The following is a 23,630-nucleotide window of genomic DNA, read 5'->3' as shown; positions in this document are numbered from 1 at the left end:
GTATGACTTTGCAAATTAGGCCCGGTTCTGGGGCCCTTTGTGCTGATAAGATGGACCTGGGGTGCTCGTGTGCTGATAAGAAGACACTGGTATGGGAACACCTGTGCCTTGAGATAGGAAAACTGCATCTGTCCTGGTTTTTCCTTTGTACTGACAAGATAGACCTGGGATGCTCTGTGTACTGGTAAGAAGACACTGGTATGCGATCTGTCCTGTTTTTTTGGTTTTGAAGAAACTCGAGACAACGACCCCCACGACCACCACCAGGAGACAGTGTGCAAGCGCAAATGGGAGGAAACATGTTAATGACTTCTTGGTGGACTAATTATCCTAACCCAACCTATTTTCGGGCATCTGTTGAATATGTATGAATGTATACTTTAAATCACACATGCACAATGAAGTCGGAGCAGCAGGTGCTTTTGAAGTTATCCACCCTGATGCCCACTGGTGAATTAAACATACCTGCTTTATAACCTATCCTGAGTTATAAAGTTCAATTTCGCACGCCAGAAGAGGCCACTAGCCACTGGATTGTCCCAAAGCCTTTTCCATCGTAAGGTCAAGCCTTGCCACTTGGTTGTAGTTGTGTTCCTGCCTTTCACTGGCAGGGTGTTCATGCTGTTTGCGGCAGCACGGCATCCCTGCGATGATGGTCTGTTTTCCATAAGTGGTTGAAGACATTTCTCATGGTGCCCGTGGTCAGCCATTGGTGGGGCTCAGACAGCAAACCCCAGGTCCTTCCAAGCCAACATTTATTGTAGCTGAATCTTCCAGAATATTTTGGGGGTTTGGGAGGAGGGCACTGTGGATATTTCTACCAGTGGGAAACACGCACCTATTCACCTCCGCCCTCGGCTAGGCAGAGAGCCCCCTGCTCCCCCGGGCCTGCTGCCCGTGGCTGGGGTCACCTCATGGTGGCTGGAGGGTGGAGCAGTGAGGCGTGAGGGCCGGGACACACTGTTCCTTGGGATTTGCTTTGGGATTTTTCACAGGTAGGGAGGGTGTCTGCACCATGTCTGGGGGCTCACAAGGCCCGAGGAGGGGCACGGTAATGGGTGGGGGATGAGATTGCCTCAGCCGCGCACTCCATTCCGGGGGGTGGGTGGCGCAGGCTGGCCAATACCGGCACGGTGGGGCCAGGAGAGCCCCCAACCCGGTCCGGGAGAGCCCCCCAGTCGGGGCCGGGAGAGCCCCCCAGAAAGGGCCGGGAGAGCCCCCAGTCGGGGCCGGGAGAGCTCCCCAGTCGGGGCCGGGAGAGCTCCCCAGTCGGGGCCGGACCCCGGCAGGGACCGCCCGGCCTCCCCGGGAGGCCACGAGGGCCGCGGTGCGCGGAACGCTGGAGCCGGGGGACGCGTTTCCAGCCGAGCCGGGCCGGGCGGCGGGAGCGGCTGCACGGCGGCTCCCGCCGGCCCATCCTGAGGGGCGGCATGGCCGGGGCGGTGAAATTGCTGACGACCCTGAGGAATCACTGGAAGAAAACCACGTTCGGGGTCTGCCTGCTGAGCTGGGGCGGGAACTGGCTCTATGGGAAGCACTGGTAACTGCCGGCTGGGGCGGGGCGGGCCGGGCCCGGGGGGCCGTGTGCCCGCGGGGCTTTCAGAAGCGACCGGCCCCTTGCGGCGGGGGCATCGCCGCCGTGTGCGCATGGGGTGCCCGGGCTGCCGGCACTCTGCCTCGAGCGGTCTCCCATCGCGGCTGTTCAAGTGGGGTCTCCCCTCAGAGGGGCTGCGGTACCTTGAGGGGACGGCGCTGCCTCCCCCTCCGCAGCCGTGAGCTCGGGAAGGCTCAGTGCCTTTTCGTGACTTCCCGCCTTGGCCTTGCTGGAAGTTTCAGTCTGGTTCGGGCGCTGGTTTGAAACAGAGGTGTTGGCGGGGGTGGGTTGAGTAACGTTGGGGCTTGCCGAGGAGGAGAAAGGTTTCACTCTTCTGACTTAAAAAAGTTGCCAAGCATGTGCCATCGGGTTGCAATATTACAAGGATGAGTGAAACCAGTCTGGGCACTACACCTGGAAATGGTGCCGCTGGTACCAGGCTGATGGGAAGGCACCACCACAGCATGGTGGTTGTGTGCCTATGGGTTTTCCCACCTCCATTTTTTCTTTTAATGGTGCCGTACACCTTGTGAAAGATGCCAGATCGCTGTTGCGTGGGCACTTGTGCCTGCCTTGGGGCACGGTGGAGTCCTGTGCCTCGCCAGTGCACCTGCTTTGCCACTGTCATCCACGCAGCCATAAGGAGCCCGTCAACTGCTGCAGCAGCAGTACTGCTAATGTCAGTGGCACCAAGCATGGTGTCATTTCCGCTGTTTATCTGTAGAGCAAATGTTCCTTTACAGTAAGCAAAATCCTTGTTTGCAATTTTTTAATAGCTAGGCTTATATTTTAATCCCTGTCCTTCAAGATTATGGTGAATACATTTGACTAAAATGCAAGTAAAGCCAAATTATTTTCCAAGAATTGTTACTTTTGGTGTTGCTGCTTATTCTGTCACCGTCTTAATGCCTTTTTATTTGTTAAGCAGTGATTTTAGCGGTGTTCTTTGCTGCTGCCAAAACCTCGGTGGAAAATTTAGGAAAATAAATCTGTTTTTATTGTTTGTTATACTTTCCTTCTTTATTTATTATATATTTCCTTTGCCTAGGGACTTCTGCATTAAATCAGCTTTTGATTTGAATGGTACATCTACTTTAGTTGCTTACTTATTACCTGAAGCACTAAGGCTCAGTTGACTGCAGGGCAACTAGCAAAAAGCCTCTCCCTCTGTACTTTTTTCCTTGTAATTGCTGATTGTAGGGCAGGCTATGGTAAAATGGAGAATAACTGTGTAAAAGTGGTGTTGACAAGGTCATGGTTTCACATGTGTTCCTAACATGGACCAACAGACAGAAAAGAAGTACTATACGGCTGTGTTGTAAGCAGAAGTAAAAAACCAAAAAAAACCCAAAACATACAAAAAAACCCCGACAAAACAAAACAAAAAAAAACCAAAACAAAGACACAACCATAAAACCTGTGCTAAACCAGTTGGGTCTTTTTGATGACTTTGTGTAATGTCAGTGGATCCTTGAGCTTGTATTTCATCCACCTTTTTCCTCAGATGACTTGAGCTTTGAATTTGGATAAAATAGTGAAATGTAAATGAGTAATTATTTGAAGTTCTGTCATTCTAGATACCTCTTAGCCAGCAGAATAAACTTGATGTAGAAAATGAGGAGGAAGAAATTGCTCAATGACATTCATACAAGGGGCTGACTGGTGAGGCAGAGCAGCCTGTGACCTTCCCAGATACCCTGCTTACGTAAGTGGCCTCTTTACCCGTCTTAGTTGCCACAGATACTAATGACAGCAGAGTGCATGTCAGGCCTGGGTACTGTAGAGAGCTACTAAAATAGAGCATTAAGAAAAAGACTGTATTTGCTCCTTGTGCATATGGAGAGTGGGCACTTGAGGAGGCCTAGGAGCAGTAGGAGACACAACCAGTCTCCCCTTTGTTTCTTGTGTCTGGGAATTCATGCGCCTGTGTAGTGTTGTTTCCAGCTGTGTTGATTTCCTGTGTAGTAACTGTGAAAACACATTATGATCATGCAGAACATGAAGTGTACCACAGGTGATACGGTGGTGAGTAAGGAGGAAAACATGAAAGACAAACAAAACGGGAACTTTTGGTATCTAGATTTCAGTACTTGGAGGTTATTTGCACCAAGTGTAGGCATGGTGCTTTAACCCAAATGATGCAGTGGTAGAAAAAATATGTTTACACGTCCCATTCTTCAATCTCCCCTTTTATCTGTAAGGGAAAATACAGCATTTCTTTATCAGATGTTGGAAATGCAAGGTAGGAAATCCTTTGATGACAAAATAGCTCTATGTGACTTTGATGTAAACTGAAACACAGCTGTAAAGTACTGCTTTCAGAGGTTTAAATAGTTTGGAAAAGTAACAACTGTCTAGCTGTTTCTCTGTGGAGGATTGTTTTAGCCAGGGACTAGAAAAACAAGGAGTGACAGAAGAACCTGGTGGCAGGAGTGTAAAAATTGAAAGGTGGTTTCAACAGCCCTTTTGTGGTCCTCTGTGTGCAGTGAAGGCCTTACCTTGTGGCTGCTGGATGGCAGGAAATAGGCCAGGATCCCTCTCTGCAGCCTGTTTTGTTTCCAAATGTGGTAATGGCTTTTGGTGGTTTGTGCTTGGTTGGTTGGTTTCTACATTCCCTCTTCCCAGTTTCTTTGTTTATGTACCAGTTGTGCTGAGGAGCATGAGAGGTGCCTTTTGCCCCATGCACAAGCTGCTGCAGGCAACTCTTGAAGAGGTTAATGAGGGAACCACTTATGGGTTGTGTTGGCCCTGAGGCTTGCTGTTACCAGCATCAGAGGCTAAATCAGTGTGCATGAGGCATACTTTACTAAACTTACATTTGCCATTTTAGAACAGGTTAAAGGTTTAGTGAAGTCTTGTGCTTCAGTTTCTGGCATCACTGGAGTTTGTGATGAAGAGGCTTGCTTTAGCACAGCATCAGTTCAGTTTAGCCTCTGACCTCTTGGAATTATTTGTTCATGTATTTGCAGCTGAAAAAAAATTTGTTTCCCATCCTGCATTCCTCCTCTTGGCTTTTCAACCCTCATGGATTTGCTAAGATATTACTCTTGCAAGAATAAGATAATTTGGTTTTTTGACTTCTCCGGATTCATTCTTCTTTTGGATGCACATATGGTGTGTGAATTAAGTGGAACTGTTGTAGGTAACAATCAGTCCTGCAAAGGTATGACGCTTCTTCTGTAGTCAGTCTCTATGGGCCCATAGGGACAGAAGAGCTCTGGAGTAGTTCCTTAAGACTTCGGGAGGATGCTACTTGGACAAATATAGACAAGAAGAATGTTACCTTTTCCAGACCTGTGCCTTTTCCCTGCCTGGAAATGGACCTGGGTGTCCCCTTGCTATACCCTGCAGACGGTGCTGTGGGGTCTGGTGTGGATGCCCTTGTGCTCCACAGGCTGTAGAGGAAAGAGGGGCACTGGAGTGTAATGGTTCATTGCTGAGTTAGTCTAAAGGTTGTGGATGATGGTAACTGTAAAGGTTGAGATGCTTCTTAGTCCAGTCTTGTATGATAATCTCTTCATGCAGCATTTAGTTTCTGGATCAGTGTGTTAACCTTTCGTCTTTGGAGGTGTTTGTTTAAATACTGACCGATTTCAAAGTAAGGGGTTTTTGGATGAACAGGAAAAGAGGAACCTTTGTGCTGATTCCTCCTCCCCCGTTTGTGATTCAGCCCTTCTAAGTATGTAATATAACAGAAGGTGCCTCTTCAAAAGAGACATTGATCAGCAGGTGGCGAAGGTTTTTCAGGTATAAAATGATAAGCATTATGTCTGGTTGAACTACTGTTAACTAAAATGCTATTGCTATTCTTACAAAATTTTAGCGAGTTAAAATACCTTTCTTCCTCATAAAAGAGCATGTTTTTAAAATCCATTGTCTTGCATTTAGGATAGCAAATACTCTTGGGGTATTGGAGAAGTAAGAAGATAACTCAATGTTGTCACATGTGAGATTGCCTCCCTTTAATTTCTATGGATTACATGAATTCACTTATTAGCATAATTTTAATCTATAGCATATCACACTACAGGTATGAGGGAGGGACACTGAATTTATTGTACTAGAACAAAGCGTAGAGGGTATGCAGATTGTCAGATACATGCTCATACACAGTAATGTGATTTAGTTTAATATATACCTGTGAGGCTTATTATAGATAAAGTAAAGATACCATATGATTATTTTAAAATTTCTGCCAAGTATGGAAGCCCCTCTGTGACCTTTGTGTCCTGGGTCACCTTTCCTGAATTGAGCTGCTGCTGTTCTTTGTATGTCCAGGTGGTGCAGTGAGTCACCAGCTATGACAAATCAGCAGAAGTTTAATATTTGGGATGATGAACATCCGTTTAACTGATTGTCAGATTTGGCCAGACTCTTACAGTGGTGTCACTGGGTAAGTGATCATCACTTTGTCAGGATGGGAACCCTTGATGTTATACTGAGGTGGTGGACTCATCAGATACTCAGTTTTACTCTGCATTTGTTAAAGTATTGACTTTCTCCATGGAAAATGCTGGCAAGGCATCTGGGCCTTTGACTGCTTGCCAGTAATCTGAGTGTTATTGTTATCTATAATTTGAATGTTAGTCTCTGTGTGTTTGCCAATTGAAAACTCACTTTGTCACCTTTCTGCACATACTTCCTGAGTGACTTGACTTTATTTCAACAAAACTTGGTCAAAAAAAAGGGGTATAAATTCTGAGTCCTGGGTAAAGGTGATGAAAATAAGATTTGTCTTTCATGTCCTCTCAAAGTCAAGCTGGAAGTAAATGCTAATATCCAGCAAAGAGAGTGCTGTGCTCTTGCTGTACTGGAAGCAGCCAAAAAGCTCTCTGCTAAGATAAAATCTCTTCTTGGATTTCTGTTACAGCTCTTGAGGAGTGATCCTATATGCACAGCTTGGGTCAAGTTTCTCCTCAAAATCCTGTGTTTTGATGCAGACACTGAACTGGTGAGTTTTTAGGTTGCTTCCAGTTTTGACAGGGGATCTCACACCTGGGCTTCTTCATACATTTGTAGTATGGTCACTTTCAAGGGAGTTGCTTTGGTTGACTTCAAGACAAAGGCTTACTCTTGCTGCAGCTGTGGGCCTCAAACAGCTTCTTCGGTCCAGGTTTGCTTGTTGAAGTTCATTGCTCCCCTGGCTGACCTTTCATTGTGGGAATTGTCCTTTCAGCACTGGCATCTGCTGGCACTCTGTCCAAGGATGCAGTCGTAGCTGGAGGGGCATATCTACTAAATATTGTGTGCTTATGTGTAAGAGTGTTAATTCCCTATTCTACTTGAGAATGCTTAGTACAGGAGCAGTGGCCACCAGTCCTGTGCTGGGCATGTTGCAAACAAATCAGAACAGCCCTTGTTTAAGCAGATCTTATGGATGCCGTGCTGCTCTCACAGCCCGGTATGTTCTGGCAGCCTGACATGGCTGGTGCATGGTGAGCTCTGGACGGTTGCCTTTCTTTTCTTTCTGTGTTGGTTCCTTGCTTTGGCGTAAGCCTGCTCTCGTCTCCAAAGAGTCTGGCTGCCAGCCTTACAAGGTTGACTGATAACTTTGTCAAACCAGTCAGAGTGCTGTCCATGGGTTCAGCTTAGGATATCCTCTTTCTTCCACACCCCACTGCCACTGCTCGTTCCTCTCTGTCTCCCATTTTTTTACTGCTTAAGCAAGTTGGCCCAGTTGTAAGCTGCGTGATGCTGAATTCTTACAGCAGGAGGGCAGCTCTAGGTTAGCTAGCTGGTGCAGTACTGCACATCTGTTTTGCTTTAAGGCTGGAGTTGTGTCTGTAAGCCTTTAGGGGAAACTTAAAGTAAATGATTTTTAGTTTGCTGTGGATATGGTGCAAGTCAGAAGAAATCTCCGTGTGTTCTTTAAGGCAGTGCAGTAATTTCCCTCAGCCTCTACCTGATCATCTTTGAGTGTCATTGAAAAGGCATTGTTACTACGTAATAGTAGTCAGTAAAGTACAAAAAAAATCAACAAAATCTCATGTTTATTATTTAAGTCTTCTCTGGGAGGTGATACGCAGCTATATTCTGATAATCTCAATACATACTGAGATGGAAGAAATTAAGAAGTTACCTTTTTTGTTATTTTTAACATTTTCCTAGCTGTATTTATTAATTGATATGACCCACAGAGGACTTCCAGACCCACTTGTGGTACTGGGTGATGAGCCATATGAGATGAGTAAAGGCAAGAGCTGTGATACAGGAGGAAGACTACTGTTCTGAGACACACCCCTGTGAGTACATTTGCATGCGTAACATTTTAAGAAAATAAAAATTCTCCTGTTACCTGGCATCTTTAAGCCAAACTTGGGACATCTTCAAGCCAAACCCAGATGACTTTGAAATATATGTCCTAGTTGAATCAGTGGGAATCCTGTGAATGTGGCTGGGATGGCATGGGATTCTGGGTGCTGTGCTGCAGGAGAGGGCAGACAAATCTCATATAAATTACTGGACAGTAAATGGTTCTTCTAGTCTCAGAACCTAAACCTTTTCTTTGACACCAAAATGATATGTATCAGAGCAGATTTCTTTTTCTGTAAATACTTCAGTGCAGGGGAAAATAAGCGTAAATGTTGACATCTAAACTGTCAAGCCTAATTGACTCTGTTGAGCTGAATCAAGCTTGCATCCTTGACAGTTGTTTTGAGGGTCTTTGCACATTGAGACAGAGGGCACGGTATCTTTTGCTTGCATTTGAAAAGTTGTGTTGGACTCCTTTTTAAAGGCAACTAACACTGCAGCGTAAGGTTGTGGGCACCAGGAGAACATACCGGTTGATGATGTGGCACAGCTTGACTTCTGAACAAAATAGCATCAATGTGTAGTAAACAGATAACATGGATTTGACTAGAATTGTTAGGACAGCAATTTAATACATCAGCTGTGCAGCCATCATTTGATAGTTAGCTTTTCTTGATATCCTGTAATATTTCAACTTTATGTATTGAAATTGCAATTGTTTTGTGTTTGCTCTGGCCACATGTAGTCACAGAGTGGGGGAAAAAAGTCCCTATGTGAGGGCAGGTGCCCTCAGCAGTGCAGTGTGGACTTAGCCTGTCACGCTACCTTGTTTGAACTGGAATTAGCTGTGACAATGTTGTTTAGCTTGGAACACAAACCCTTTCAGAGGTAGTTATTTTAGCTAGTGTACTTTCAGTATATTAATGCGATCAAAAATAAGCCTGTTGCTCATTTAAGTAATATTTCAGGTGCTTAATACAAATGACTTATTCCTTTGGTTTTAAGGAGCAAACATGACGGTTGAAAGCATGCCTCTGAAGAAATTTTTTTTAGACATTCCATTTATTTGTTAATCCTGGTGAGGTATTATTCACATATTTTCTTTTTCCAAGCTTGAATTCTTCCTTTGTCTTTTTATTATTACCACGAATAAATCTGTGGTTTCTTCGCTGTAAGTGTTATTTTCTCAGAACCCAACTTTATATCTCTCCTGAAGTCACCCTGCTTCTTCTTTTATGGCATTGCAGCATCTTTTGGTGATGCCAAAAAGAGCACCTTGTATAGCTCTTGTGACAGATCAATACTGTAAACTCATGGAATTGAATGGATTGCACTCATGTTTGGGTCCAGAGATCTGACCAAGGCCTTGCTGCCTTTTCTGCCGTTTCCATTGCAGGGTTTGGCCTGATAAACCACACTTTGTGGCAGGAGTGTGCTGCTTTCCTAGTACCTTGTTTTTCCTGGTTAGCCTTGAATCCTAATTGGTGTAGTGTATTCATCTTGGTATGCTGACTATAATTGCCGGGTTTTGTGCTTGGTGTTTTTGACACATAATAGACCATCTTGCCAGGTGTTGGCAAGGGCAAGCTGAAGGAGTTTTTTGGGTTTAGGGAGGATGGGGAGTGTCTGGTATCTAGAGGTGAGACTCGGGCACTGCAGAACAGGACTCCCTGTTTTGTCTGCAGGGGCCAATAGGACGTTTTTTGGTCTGGGGAAGAATGGAATTTTGTTCTGCACTCAGAAGCTCTGTCTCCAGATGCTTGCCAACTATACACTGCTTACCACCTTGCTAATGCTGTCTTGTCATCAACGACAAGCACAAGGATTAGTCTGGAATTTATTTCTGAAATGACCATCAGTGACACATCTAATGGTATTTTCCTATTTGTTTTTAAATTTCATTTAGGTGAGTTGAGAGTGATTTTCACCTCTCTGAGTTACTGCTTTAGGCCACACTCAGACCTAGGTGGGTGGTAGGTGTTGCATTAACTTGTGTTTATCTTACAACCTGATGGAGAGGGGAGTTCACAAAGATTTAAGTCCATGAATGTTAGACTTAAGTCTTCTCTAAATCCCTTCTGTACTGCCAGAATGGTAAGTATCTTCAGTGCAAATAACAGGCAGTATTGGCATTAGGGGAAAACACACCTTAGATCTGGAGTACAGTTATGTACAAATTTAAAAATAAATCACAGTGTCTCATAGCTTACGTAATCTCAGTACACTTGGCATCCTGGTCTTTGTTTTCTGCTTTTCTTTACTATGGAAGAGGTATTGGTTTGCATATGCAGAAAAAAACCTATACATGTATGCTTAAATGGGTATGTTTCATCCTTAAAATGTGTTAAATAGGTCTTAACCTGTATTTTTTAATTTTAGTTTTAAACTTACGCAACCTAATGTCCACTCTCTTTTCTGTTTTACTTAATAGTGATAACCTGGTACGAAGAGCTGCATGCCAGGAAGCCCAGGTAATACTGTTTAAGGTGATAAAATTAGATTTATATCTCACTCTTATCTTGGTTGTGCAGGGCTCCTGAGATTTTCCCAGCAGGCCCCCTCTACGTGACAAGCCTTGTAATGGTGCCATCTGTGTTCTTTTGCTAAAGTGCCAAAGGGTGGACAAGGCCTTCAGCCTGCAGCAGAGATGCTGTACTGTTTGTGCCCTGACTGCTGTTGCGATGGACAGCGTAGTGTTATCACTGGGGTAATCTTAGTTACCGCTGTAGGTACCCAGACCTCCATTTCTGCAGGTTTAATTGCTCTGTGCCTGTAAAGTTCTGATAGGAAAATGATTTGTTGATAAGACAGGAGACTGAAATATCAGATCCACCACAACAGGTGTAGTCTGGGCAGAAGCAGTGCAAACCACTTCACGTTTGTGCTCAGCTGGAGAGACCTTGCCCTTGTCTATTTGATCCTGAATGACTTTATCAAGAACAGTAAGTGTGATGACTGACCTAGCACTTTTGAGACCCATGTACTGGGACCTTAATGGAGACAACCCATTTGCTGATCGCTGGCAAGAAAGCTAGTATTCAGAGAGAGAACCTCTGAGTATACTGACTGTTGCATTTCGTAGTTTGTGGCCTGCATGGGCAACTTGCATGGGCAAGTACTGTTACTGGCTCTGACTACCTTGGTAGTGTGCTGTAGGTTTTTAAGAGTCTTTGTACCTCCCACAAATAAAGTTTTTTTTTAACCTGCTTCTCCATGTCAGATCTTAGAGGTTTTGCAGGGTGTAATGCTGTTCCCATCGTTGCTATGTACTGGGGCCTGAAAAGAACAGTGAAAATTGTTTTTCTTATTAAAGACCTTTCCTTGAGGTCACCCTGTTTTTATGGTGCACCTGAATAATCTCAATTTTAGCTTGCCTGCTGTTGAAGGAAAGATAGTCACAACAATTTGATTTGGGCAATGGAACTTCATGCCAGAATACACGCAAGGGAGCTCAAGTCTCATGAAATAAAAAGAAAAATCTTTCCCTGAAAATGCTGCTTTCATAAGTCATGTTTAGAGCTTTAGAGTCAAATGCATTTCCAACTCATAGTATTAGTTGTTCTTGATTTTTATGTTTTCAATATTCATTTTTAATGCATAATATCAAAGTGATGGAAGTTTTTCATATTGCCAAAAATAGCAGTTAATACCTCTGTATTTGAAGCATACTGACCAAATTAAATGATGCAGTGGTATATCAGGAAAACTTAAAAGATCTGAGTGTGTATGCTGTCAAAAAGGTGTAACTGCTAAAGAAAGACTGGTACAAGAAGATAGTTCTACTGTGGAAATTCTGACTTTCCTGTTTCTTAATTCCAGTCATTAAGTGATTGGAACTATTCCATTATGGCTTATTCTTATAAATGAAAGCGCAGAAGCACTGTCAATAAAGCTTCCTACAATTTCAATGGTTAAAGCCTGGGAAAAGATCCTGCAGAAGACTCCTGCATTAGAAAGGAATGAACCAGAAAGCCTAGTAATCAATTCTTGCTGTAATTTCCATTCTCACTGATGTGTTCGTGCCAAATACTGCTTGAAAACACACAGAAATACAGCAGTAAGGCATTAAATGTCTGATATATTCTTCAGAATAACAACATCTGTAATTGTTTGAAAAATGCTACTTGCGCTTATAGTGCTGTTTAAGTCTTGGGAAAAAATAAGAGGTAGGCTTGGCCAAGAAAAAGTTTAGCCTGGATGAAGGGGGAGGGTTTTTCCTATTATTTTTACATCAAATTTTTAAGTTAGAACACCAAATTGATAAGGCACCCACCTTCCTGCCAAAGTACCCACTACTGCAGTATTTCATGTAAAGATTCCACCATGCATGTCTGAATTTAAATATCAGTTTATGATGACAGCCTCGGGGTGGCAAATGATCATAGAAAGATTCTATAATGAAGAACCTATTTATCATATTTTAAACCTTTTGCACCTCATTCTCTGGACAAACCAGTGTCAGCTAACTGTGGACTTCCTTTACGAATGTGGTCTCGCTGATTGACCTGGTTACTAAGCTCAGGGCATGTGTTTAAGGGGTCTGTTTAACTGGCAAACAATTCAGTCTCTGAAGCAGGGATAGTTTTCTGTAAAGTAATGTAGTTTCTCTGTTAGTTGTGGTGTCGCAAGTCGAGGCAGACTTAAAAGAAACACTATGTCTGCATGGCTGGATTCGGACAAAATGGCCGTTATTGCTTATACAAACTATTTATATATCTTAGACAGTGCAGGTGTTAGACCCTGATAGGTTTTTGTGTCCTCCTTCTTGCTTGCTATTTGCTGTTGCTGTAGGTGCCTGTATGCTGCGGTTCTAAGTTCCGATTCTTCACATCCTGTTTACATACCTGACAATTTGTGGCCATCTTAAAGGTACAAGGCTAGGTCTTTGAAGTCAACTAACTTGTCTGCAGACCCGCTGCAGACCTCAGCAGTTAGTATTCATAAAGAATTATAAAATATTTGTATAGAGAGGTTTTCATAGTTGCAAAATAGTGATTGTCATCTTCGAAGTCCAAATGCAATACCTGGAAGTGTGCATTTGACAAGGAAGTGAAAAAGGCATTGACTTTCCTAAATTTTACCTTTGTGTGTATATATAGGGTTTTAATAACCATTTGTAATGCCTGGCTTTAAGTTGTCTTTCCTTATGTTGTGCTCTGAAAAAAAATACTTCTAGAATTTTGCATTACTATTTTTTTATTTCCTGTCTTAAAAATAAGCATTTGCTTTAGAAATACCCCTGTACGTAAGAAATGTCTAAGTATATTACATAAAGAAGTGACTATGTCATTACTCATAAATTCTTCATGAACCTTATTGTTTAGAGGAAACAAATACATCACATTGTGCCCTGCAAGCAAATAATTAATTGTTTCTAACAGCTGTAACATGCTAGAGGTCCCCTTTATTTCCCAGTTCCTGCCCAACATTTTCAATAAAATAAGTTGGTCTGTTTTCCAGTTGATTTTTGAGTAGACTTTAAGAGCTATTAATTTGTTTCCCTTTCTTTGAAGATTCCTTTACTCTCAGCAACTTCTCAATTCCTTTTTCTTTCTTGAAGAAATCTGAATGTTTTAACCAGCACAGCCAGCTGCACACTGCTTTTAATTGAGGTTTCCTGAGCAAAGTTGGCAAGTGGAATCAATTATAAATTTAAGCAGCTAACAATGACTAAAATCTATTGTGCTTTGTGTGCAGTGTCCACCTTGTTCAATATAAAAATTCCTGCTAGGGGGGATTAATTTTCAAGGTAGAGGGGGAAAAAGTCAGGGAGAATTGACTGTGTCTTGTGTTTAGTGCAGTAGTCTTTTGTTCCTACTTTATTTCTGGGGCTTCTGGATAGTACTGCTGAATACGTTGTCATCCCTGTACTCAAAACGAGTTTAATTTGATGTGGTTGGTACTGAGGATGCCTTTTGGTGACCTAAGAGAGGTTTACAGAGTGGGAAGTAACATGCATACAAGCTTGGCCTTTTCTTGCCTCTCGTGCTGAAAAGCTATGGAAATACGTACAAATGGCTAAAAAGTACAAGAGACTGTGTAGAGTAACTCTCAAAGAATTTAAAATAGAGGCATCTATTCAGAATTGGATTGAAAGTTGAAGAGGAATTCAGTGATTTTTATATGGAGACATTAGGAAGTAAAAATGTCTGAGAAACTGACCTTGCTTACAGTTAAGGGCTGATCCTCTGGTGATTATCTTTCGTATGTTCAAAAACTTAAGCATAGAAAATAAAAAAATGAGCAGAAGAGCTAGAAATTAAGTACAGAGGTGGGAAAAGATGCAGTAAGAGGGTGACAGGCAGGTGTGTGAGAATTACATAAGGAAGGAAAATCAAGTAACCTTGGAGTCAAGGGTAGTTCCCTGGATCTCTGCCCATGGCTGAAAACCAGAGATTAACAAAAACAAAACGGTGGTGGGATTGCAAAAACGAGCTGAAGAGTACTTGTGATAGTGATGTGAGCTGTGCTAAGAGTAGAGGTCTTTGAATAGGACACCTGTACAATGGCTGAAGTTCAAGTCGTTTGAATGTCATGAGACTTGAAAGCCTGTTGACATTTGTAGAGATACATTATTTTGAACTGTTTTACCAACATGCTTAAAAGGTAAATCGAGCTGTGCTCTTTTTCTCTTACTTAGGCTTTTGGCAACCAGCTGATCCCTTCGAGTGTGCCATTGAAGAAGGCAACAGTGTTCCTCAACCCAGCAGCTTGCAAAGGGTAACATTTCCCTTTTCCTACACTCATATGTGAGGCACTCTTTATGTATTTTTGCTCTGCCATCCACTATAAAAGCCAGCCAGATTTTTGAGCTCATTTTTACCTCCCTCTGGTGCCAAGCTGGTGCTGTGTAACTATGCCAAACTTTATTTCACCAGAAATATTGGGATGAGAAATAGAGCTAGATGCTTGAAGTGAAAGAATGATTTCTAAACTTACATACGTTTTTAATTTTTCTTTTATCCCATGTTTTGGCCTTTGTCATTCTTTTGCATGTGGAAATCCTTTGTATTCCTTCCAAACTTGTGTATGTGACACGTTTCTGTCCTCAAAAACTATAGAAATAAGAGATGACCTTGATTTGAAGTTAGCCAGCAGTGAGTTCAAGGAACGTGTCTTTGAAAGGGATGAGCCCACAAAATAAGAGGCTAAATACGGGCTCAGAGAAAGACTCCTGGAAGAGGTCAGCTGCTATTTTTGCATGCTTGTTAGCAGAAAAACAATATTCTTGGATATGATGTGTGTCTCTTTCTGCTGATCAGCTAAGCTTTGTATCAGTTCCGTCTTGGGGAGGGGCAGGGAGTTGTTAGTAGCAGTATGAAAGGAATAACAAATCTGACATGGAAGTGCTTGGACTTAGGTGCTTTTGTTCAAAAGACCCATGACTGGAAAATGCAAAGTGTTAATAAATTTAGTCTCTGACTTTTAGTCTCATGTTTCTACTTGTTGTAAGCAAATAATAGTTAATGGCATGATTATTTTATTATGCGGTTACAGGCAGAAAATGTATCAGTCCTATAAGAAAAGAAGGTCAGATAAAATTTTACTTCTAAACTTACTTAATAATATATAACAGTAAATGTTTTTTTAAAAGAAAACATTTCTGAAAACCTAAATGGGCCTTCTCTGTGGTCTTAAAGCCTGGTGCTCTGTAAATCATTAATTTTCTAATAACTTTCTTTCTGGAGATCTTGATTTATTTTGTTGTGTTTTTAAAATTATTTTTGCAGAAAGCTAGATAACCTCTTCTACATTTATTAAAACTGCAACAAAAAAACTGACGTCTGAGATATAAGCCTAGAAATTTAATACATTTGAACCAAATGAAATCTCATCATTCCTGACTGGCAGGTTGAGTTACTGATTGTGTAGATTGTATGCTTGTTTTTAAGTATATTTCTTCTTGTTACTCATTTGTTTCTTTCCTTTTTAATTTTTTTAGCCACCAGACTAATTAAATAGTTTTAACTCTTGTTATTTCTAGCAAAGCCAGGAACCTTTTTGAAAAGAATGCTGCTCCAATTTTGCACTTATCTGGCTTGGATGTAACTGTGGTTAAGGTAAGAACTGATAGGTTCTGCTAACGTAAGATACATTGTCTGCTCTGCTTTCTCCTTTTGAAGAACTGAAATTAATTTCTGGATGCATTTGAAATTCTCAATTGTCCTGTACACATTTTGTGGGAAGAAATAAATACTGAGATATTAAGCTGGTACTTAATCTTTTTAATTCACAGTTAATTTACAAACTGCATACTGAATTTTTAATTTTCAGTTAAAGCAGTACATGTGCCTGTCTGTCTAAAGCAGCCCTTCTGTATTTCATGTTTGAGAGAAAACTAAATATTTGAGTGCTGGCTAATGGTGCGTGCCCATCACTGTTGAAATTGTCAGTTGTGCCTGAACTTGCAGAATTCAGAAGTGAGGAATTTTGACATGCAGTGGAACTGTTCAGATTAATTAAAAATAACCTTTTATTTTTGCACTGAAAATAACTCAGTGCATCCCCAAATAATTCAACATTCCCATCACAAAAGCAGAACACCGAGTTCTAAACCTGTGACTTAGCAGAGAGGTGGTCTTCGGAAAGAGAAGAACAAGTAAACATGAAGGGATTCTGATCTTTTTTTGCAGGTTTTTGAGGCTGTGGTATGTGGATTGGTTAATAGTCACTGTGTTCTAGCAGTGAAGTACTCTAATATGTCTCTTTCTGTCTTGGAATCTTTTTCACAAGGTTTAGTGTTAAAGTGCTGGTTTTATTAATGCCTTTATCTGATCATTGAAAATACATAGTCCCACCCTAAGAGAAAAAATTACTTCGCAAGACTAAAACCTGATGCTTTGTAGCTTCAGCCCAGGGCTGGCTCAGTAGCCAAGGCTGAGATGTCTCTGTAAAAGACATTTGTTTTGCTGAAAACGGTCTTGATAGTTTAGACTAAAGTCAGCGTACTCTCTATTGCTAAACCCATTATGAACAGCTTGCTGTTGAACATTAGCCTTTTTTGTAGCTGATGCTATGTTTCAGGAGACACTCTTGAGTACTTTGGCTGCTAAACATCTTGGGACTTTTTCTGCAAGAGCATGGTTTCCTTCTGGTTTTGTTTCAATGTAAAACCACCTAGAAATATGATTATTGTTGCAATATTCTAGATCTGTTGAATGAGATTAACTCTGATGTTTCATTTAGCCTTTGTGTGTGTGTTTGCTTGCACTCACTGTATTAGGCAGCAGACTTGTTTCATAAGTTGAAGAAATTTCAGTGAATGTAAGTGATATACAGTACTGCATGCTTATATGAGAATGACTGTTAAGCCAGTGGGTAGGTGATTTTTTTTTCTATAAAAGAGAAATTCTAGAAGTGGTCACTTGAATTCTCATGTTTCGATTTCTGTTTCTTCAGACTGATTATGAGGGACAAGCAAAAAAGCTGCTGGAATTAATGGAAAACACAGATCTGATCATTATTGCAGGAGGAGATGGCACAGTACAAGAGGTACTGCTGGAGCTTTGCCCTGGTTTGTTGAGAATCAGAGTCAGGCTGAGTGACAAGTTTTGAGACTGTGTGATGTAGGAACATCACAACAACTTTTACTAGAGATTTGTCCATTTTAGTATCTGTGGCTTTAGTCAATGTTGTAATCTTCTGGGGACAAGAAGACTGTGCTAGTTGTTATTACTCTAAAAGTGATGGGGGGGGGGGTGTGCAGGAGCATGTGACATAGCTATATTCCAGAATTTTATTCTAGAATGAGAAAACTATGTGGTGAGACATGATTCTAAATTTTTTCGTTTCTGTGTAATGTGGCTGTAATGGTTTAATTTTCAAAGTTCATTCCTATCTGTACTCCCCAAGAGGAATGCATATTTTGCTAAATGGGAATCAAATAATTTAAAAGTTATGTGGGAGTGATAACAAAGCATGGTATGTATTTAATAAATGCCTGTTGTCAAGATGATTAATGACAGGAGCAAACTACCAGCAGACCTGGGGGCTACTCCATTTTTCAAGGAAGACTGTATTTTATTAAAGCATTTCCTGGAATGCTAACTGCTGGCTTCATAAGGCAATGGCTAAATGAAATACAGTGACCTTAAGAGAAAGCAGTCAGAATACATCTGTAAGTTTCTGCTGGTCTTAGAATTGGTTTTATTGTTAATTGCACACTGACCAGTGCTATTTTTGCGTTATGCAGAGCATTATTCAGTGTTAGAACATTTACACTGGCACTGGTGGTGGTGCCAGAACATACTCATGCACGCTTATAACCCTGCCAAATCCACCATGTTTGCACACTGAACACACCTCCTTTCCCATGTAAGCAACTGTAGCAGCTTCCGTAAGAGTAGCTGCTCCTTAAATCTTTTTCAGAGTAAATATGGGTATGAATTTTGTAGCTTTCTACTGTAACTGAAAAACAAAATTATCAGAGCTGAGAATTTCCTACATTTTTCAGGTCATAACTGGGCTTCTCCGCAGAGCAGATGAGGTAAGGAAGTATCATTCTTAAAATTTTGTGTATTTCTTAGAGGAAGTGTCTTGTGCATCCACTGTGATCTTTTGGCCTCAGGTGTCTTCTGCAGATTTGTTGCTTACTCATCTGAAGCCAGATTGCTGCCTAATGTCAGGCATGCTACTGTCCTGCAATTCTGCCCATTGTTCTTCATTCCCTTTCTCAGGGAGTGTAATGGCTCCCAAGCTACGGCTTTGAGAAGTTTCCAGCGTCAGAGCAGGGATTGTGGAGAAGCCAAATGCACAACTTTCAAAGACCCATGGACCAGCTGTGTATGCTGCTTTGTTTGGCAGACGCATCAGGCGAAAGTACATGTTTTTCTTGTATTTGTACAAGCTTGAAACTGAATTCAGTTATGGCCATGCTCCTATTGCTTGACAATTGCTTTGCCATTTTTTCTAGTGGTGAATATCTACCTATGCAGATGGCTGCAGAAAGCAAATGTTAACCTCTCAAGGTGGATCACTCTGAATGGAAATGAGAGAGATTTTTCTTTTTAAAGAGGGAGGACAGTATTATTGAAGAAAGGAGGGAATCATTGTTCCCAAAACCTTCTGGCCGGAGCTGGCAAAAACTCAATTAAATGATCCAGACAAGATTATGATGATATCCTTGGCAGCTAGAATTCTATCTGTTTAGGCAGTTGCTTTTGTCTGAATGTGACAAGAGAAACTCTGCAATGAAGCCAGTATTTTTAAAGGGGCGCTGGCTATATCAATTCTGAGACATTAGTTTTTTAAATTTAATATTATTATAGTTGGCTCCTGAGACCTCTCTAACCTAAAGATACTGGGAGAAAATTTTTTTTTCTTTTTAGAGGCTTTACTAGCTAGTTTTTCTTCTTTATTTTTTTTTAACTTATTATCTTGATGTAGCTTGGATTAATTTGCAGTGGCATAGAAAATTCTGCATTTGGCACTGTTTTGGGTGGAATACTGCATTGTAGTATTGCCACTGTGTCACTGTATGCCTTTGGCTGGGGAATTCTTCTTGTCCTTCATAGTACTTTGTTCTAGGAGTAGAGATCTGCAGCTCAGCCCCCTTGCTCCTCTCTGCTTCCCTTTTTACTTGGGTATGTCATACTGCCGTTGCCTGGATAAGAAGAGCCTGTGCAAGGTATTCCAGAAATGCTGTTCCTGGCAGCCAGGGGAGCAGAGCGTGACTGCATGAGCTGCAAACAGCCTGTCACTGTAAGACTTGTACAGAAAATGAGGGAAGGGTGTTTGAGATGTGTTGAGACTTGCAGGTGACAACGAGATAGCAAGGGAGAACGGGTGGGCATGACGTGAGAGGCGCATTACTTAGTGCAGATTTGCAGTATCATGATGCTGACAACAGCAGTGCCCAGGAGGGAGATGGTGCATTGTGATATATGGTAGTTTACATTGATTTTCTGACGTGCTTCAAGAAACACAGTTTATTATGAGGTATGGTGCAATAACTTGCTCCTTCAACAAGCCCTTTTGCTAAACTGTAGTTCAGAAAAATAACATGGTCAATGACTTCTAAAAATTAGACCTTCTGCTGCTTCATGGTTTGGGTGCCAGAGGAATCAATTAATTTCCTTTCCTTAACTGAGAAAATCTCTTTGCCATGCAAGGTTACTCTGTCAGGGGGGTATTCCTGCAGTGGTAAATGAGATTCAGAGCTTGTGATGTCACCGTCAGTATTAAGAAAGATGGCAGATTGCTGACAGAATCCGTGCATTAGTTAGGATGTGGCTGCCAACCTGCATGTAGCAATGCTGCTAATGATTACAGAGAGCTCCTTTGTACTCAGGTAGCAGTGGTGAGTTCACAGATTTAGATGCCATGTTCTGAGCCATTATGTATTACTGCCTCATTTAAGGAAGTGCCTGGCTGCTTAGCACCAGAGGGGTGATATCAGACACAACTGTGATCTCCACACAGGAAGCTTCGTTTAGCTGATGTTAATTTACTCTCCTCATGTGTCCAGGCTGCCTTCAGTAAGATTCCTATAGGATTCATACCTCTTGGAAAGACTTCCACTTTGAGCCACACGCTCTACCCTGAGAGCACGAACCAAGTCCAGTAAGTATTATGTTTCCGAAAGGGGGCTTTTTTTTTTTCATTTGTTTTCAAGGAGCAGCACTTCTCCATAGCTTGATACTTTTCTGTTTCTTCTATGTTACATAGAAGTTGGCAGTCTCTGGGCAAAGCCTGGTGATTATCTGGACCTGCCTGAGCTAATGACTTCCAAAAACTGACTAAAAATTAAAAGAAAGACATGTATGTATTATTAGAACATTAGAACAATTTCTGTGGCTAATTTCTGTGTGGTTGTGTGATGCTCAGAGTTAAAAAAAACAAAGGGGGGGATTAAAAGGATCAAGCCTCTTGGGAATAGTCAGAAAGGATATGACAAGGATACAGCAACAATATGACAAAATAAAAGAAAAAGAAGTCCGCTTTCCATCCCTTCTCCAGCTTAAGAATTCTAGAAACCAGTCTGCATATAAACTGGTTAGCACCTGCAAAGTAAGGTGTACAAGAATATCTTTATGGGGAAGGTTGGGTCTTATTACTGACTTTGGCAGGATATCTTGCCCAACCCTGTGATGAGACTGATGCTGGCAACTCTCCAACAGCCTGAATCTTACCTGTTGGGAGCTTGGATGTGATCCAGTCTGGCAGTATCTGTTGCTTGCATTTTGGTTGGTTCTAAGATTGTTTTGTCCACTCTAATGTAAAAAGGCTAGTCAACTAATCTTTCTCTTCCCCTCACTTCTTTTCTTTTCAATTTTTCCCTTCCTCTCTTCCCATACTAATGAATATATTTCTCCTTGCTCCTGAAATCTCTTCTCTCTGGTTCTCCCAGTAACTCATTAACATTCTTCTTTGTGGAACCCTTGCTGGTATCCATCATACATAAAACCCACGAGCCAACTGGCATAACATCCTTCATTAAAACTACCAGAGTGCTTTGAAGCTCTGCAAGATGGACAAGGCTGTAATCAGCAGCTAAGATTAAAATAATAATTTATGTTTTTGTTCTAAAAAAGCTGTTTGAAATGAAGGATCTTCTTGTCCCAAGGAGCTGTGCAGGTGAGACTGCAGCATATTGATGAAGTTGAAAGGAATTTGGTCAATAGATTGCTTAACAACCCACACCAGTAACAGAACCTGGTTTAAGAAGTGCAGAAGTGATATTTTACAAAGAAATATTTGGGCTTTGGTTCCATCAGCACTATTATTACCTTTGGAGTGTAGGAATTGTAGAGATCTTACAGAAAGATAACAGTTAGGAGAAAAGAAGGGCTGAGGGAAAAACAGCTTCCTTCTCTGTTTCAGTATTCTAGTCCTGATGGAGCCAAGGGCAATCTCTCCTGCCAATTCACATGAATACTGGGCTGGATCTGAAAATTGCATTTAGTGTTGGTTTTCCTTTTTTTTTTTTACCTGTCTAGCTGAGACACTGGAAATACATGCAGTGGGGAATTTAGATTTTACCCAATTTTTAAAACAAGGAAGAGGTTTTGATGAAATATATGCTTCGAAGTCTGAACATAGACATCTTTATGAACTTGAACAGTTTGGTTACAAAGTCTTTAGTGCTGCACTTCATGGCTTGAAATGAGAAAGTGCCTTAGCTACTGTCCACAGCTTAGTGGAGACTGAAAACACATAAACACTGTTGATTGGTAGATTTATGTTGATTAAAAACTTCAAAACAAATTAACATAGCAAGGCAATTTAATCCCAGGCAAATTAATTAAGACCAGTCTCATGACCATCACCTTCTCTTCCAGGTTGCTATACTTGCCAACAATAAAATAAAAATGTGGTTTGGGTCCTTAGTGTGTTAAGTATCCAGAACAGCAAGTAAGAGTTAACATGCAATCTGCCAGATTGGCTGAAGAAAGAGGAATCTCTGAAAAGCTTAGGCTGAGAACTTCCTTTTGCTTTTCAGGTCTTTTGCTGTTTGTTAGGATGCAGGCTTTGTCATATGTTGCAGGCACTGAGTTTGCTTTCTGATTTCAAGGAAGTGCAGCACTTGTCAGAGTTCCTTCCCTGGGGTTGTTGTGTTTGCTGCAAAAAAGCCCCACCTGGACTCGTAGTGGAGTGTGCTGAAAAACAATGTCATTTTAAAATTTACTGTTTTCCTTCCTTCCTGTTTGTTTTCCTTTGCTTCTTTCCTGTTTGTTTTGCAGACATATTACTAATGCTACACTGGCCATTTTGAAGGGAGAGACAGTTCCACTTGATGTCTTGCAGATCAAGGTAAAAGCATCTGCTTCTTTGGCACCCAACATTCCTAAACCTTTCCTGTTCTCATGTTCTGTTTATGTGGACTGCTTTTCCTCTGTGTAATGCTGTCATGAATTTTGGTTTATGGTATCAGTAGTTCTGGTGGCAGTCATGTCTCCACTGTATGGTATGACATCATTCTAAATGTTAAGAGATCACTTAAGCAAACCTGACACCCACAAATCCATGGGCCCTGATAGCATGCACCCCCAAGTGCTGAGGGAGCTGTCAGATGTTATTGCTGAGCCACTCAGCATCATCTTTGAAAGCTCATGGAGTAGAGGAGAGGTGCCTGAGGACTGGAGGAAAGCCAGTGTCACTCCAGCCTTCAAAAAAGGCAAGAAGGTGCACCCAGGAAACTACAGGCCAGTCAGCCTCACCTCTGTCCCTAGAAAGGTGATGGAACAGCTCATCAGGAGGAGCGTGGCCAGCAGGTGAGGGAGGTGATCCTGCCCCTCTGCTCTGCCCTGGTGGGGCCGCACCTGGAGTGCTGTGCCCAGTGCTGGGCTCCCCAGTTCAAGAGAGACAGGGAACTGCTGGGGAGGGTCCAGCAGAGGGCTGCCAAGGTAATTAGGGGACTGGAGCATCTCCCTCGTGGGGAAAGGCTGAGAGAGCTGGGCCTGTGGAGCCTGGAGAGGAGAAGGCTGAGGGGATCCTATCAGTGTCTACTAATATCTTAAGGGCGAGTGCCAGGACGATGGGGCCAGGCTCTTTTCAGTGGTGCCCAGTGACAGGGCAAGGGGCAACAGGCACAAATTGTGACACAGGAATTTCCATCTGAATATGAGGAAAAGCTTCTTTACTTTGGGGATGACAGAGCACTGGAAGAGGCTGCCCAGAGAGGCTGTGGGGTCTCCTTCTCTGGAGACATTCAAAACCTGCCTGGATGTGACTGTGCAACCTGCTGTGGGTGAGCCTGCTTTAGCAGGGGGTTGGACTAGATCTCCAGAGTTCCCTTCCAACCGTTCTGTGAAAACAGAGAAAACACTAGAATGCCTGAATTATC

General features: G+C 42.0%; 1 protein-coding gene across 2 annotated transcripts in view; it reads left to right on the top strand.

Annotated features, from left to right (window-relative positions):
• The first annotated feature begins 1,360 nt into the window (after positions 1-1,360).
• AGK (acylglycerol kinase) overlaps positions 1,361-23,630 on the top strand; it is a 37,717-nt gene continuing 15,447 nt past the window's right edge. The window contains exons 1-8 of one of the 2 annotated variants that reach the window (XR_008732305.1): positions 1,361-1,540; positions 10,278-10,317; positions 14,487-14,566; positions 15,831-15,906; positions 17,246-17,338; positions 18,300-18,332; positions 20,313-20,407; positions 22,528-22,597. Coding sequence is in view for 1 of the 2 variants with exons in the window: in XM_014279554.3 (XP_014135029.1) it covers positions 1,431-1,540; positions 10,278-10,317; positions 14,487-14,566; positions 15,831-15,906; positions 17,246-17,338; positions 18,300-18,332; positions 20,313-20,407; positions 22,528-22,597 (597 nt within the window). In the remaining variant the exon portion in view is untranslated. The remainder of the gene's footprint in view (positions 1,541-10,277; positions 10,318-14,486; positions 14,567-15,830; positions 15,907-17,245; positions 17,339-18,299; positions 18,333-20,312; positions 20,408-22,527; positions 22,598-23,630) is intronic. The other variant, XM_014279554.3, reaches the window with a different exon arrangement.

The sequence above is a fragment of the Falco cherrug genome, chromosome 5 (assembly GCF_023634085.1).
Source record: "Falco cherrug isolate bFalChe1 chromosome 5, bFalChe1.pri, whole genome shotgun sequence".
Lineage (NCBI taxonomy): Eukaryota > Metazoa > Chordata > Aves > Falconiformes > Falconidae > Falco > Falco cherrug.
Note: the sequence above shows the minus strand (reverse complement) of the source record. Positions and strands in the feature narration are given on the sequence as shown.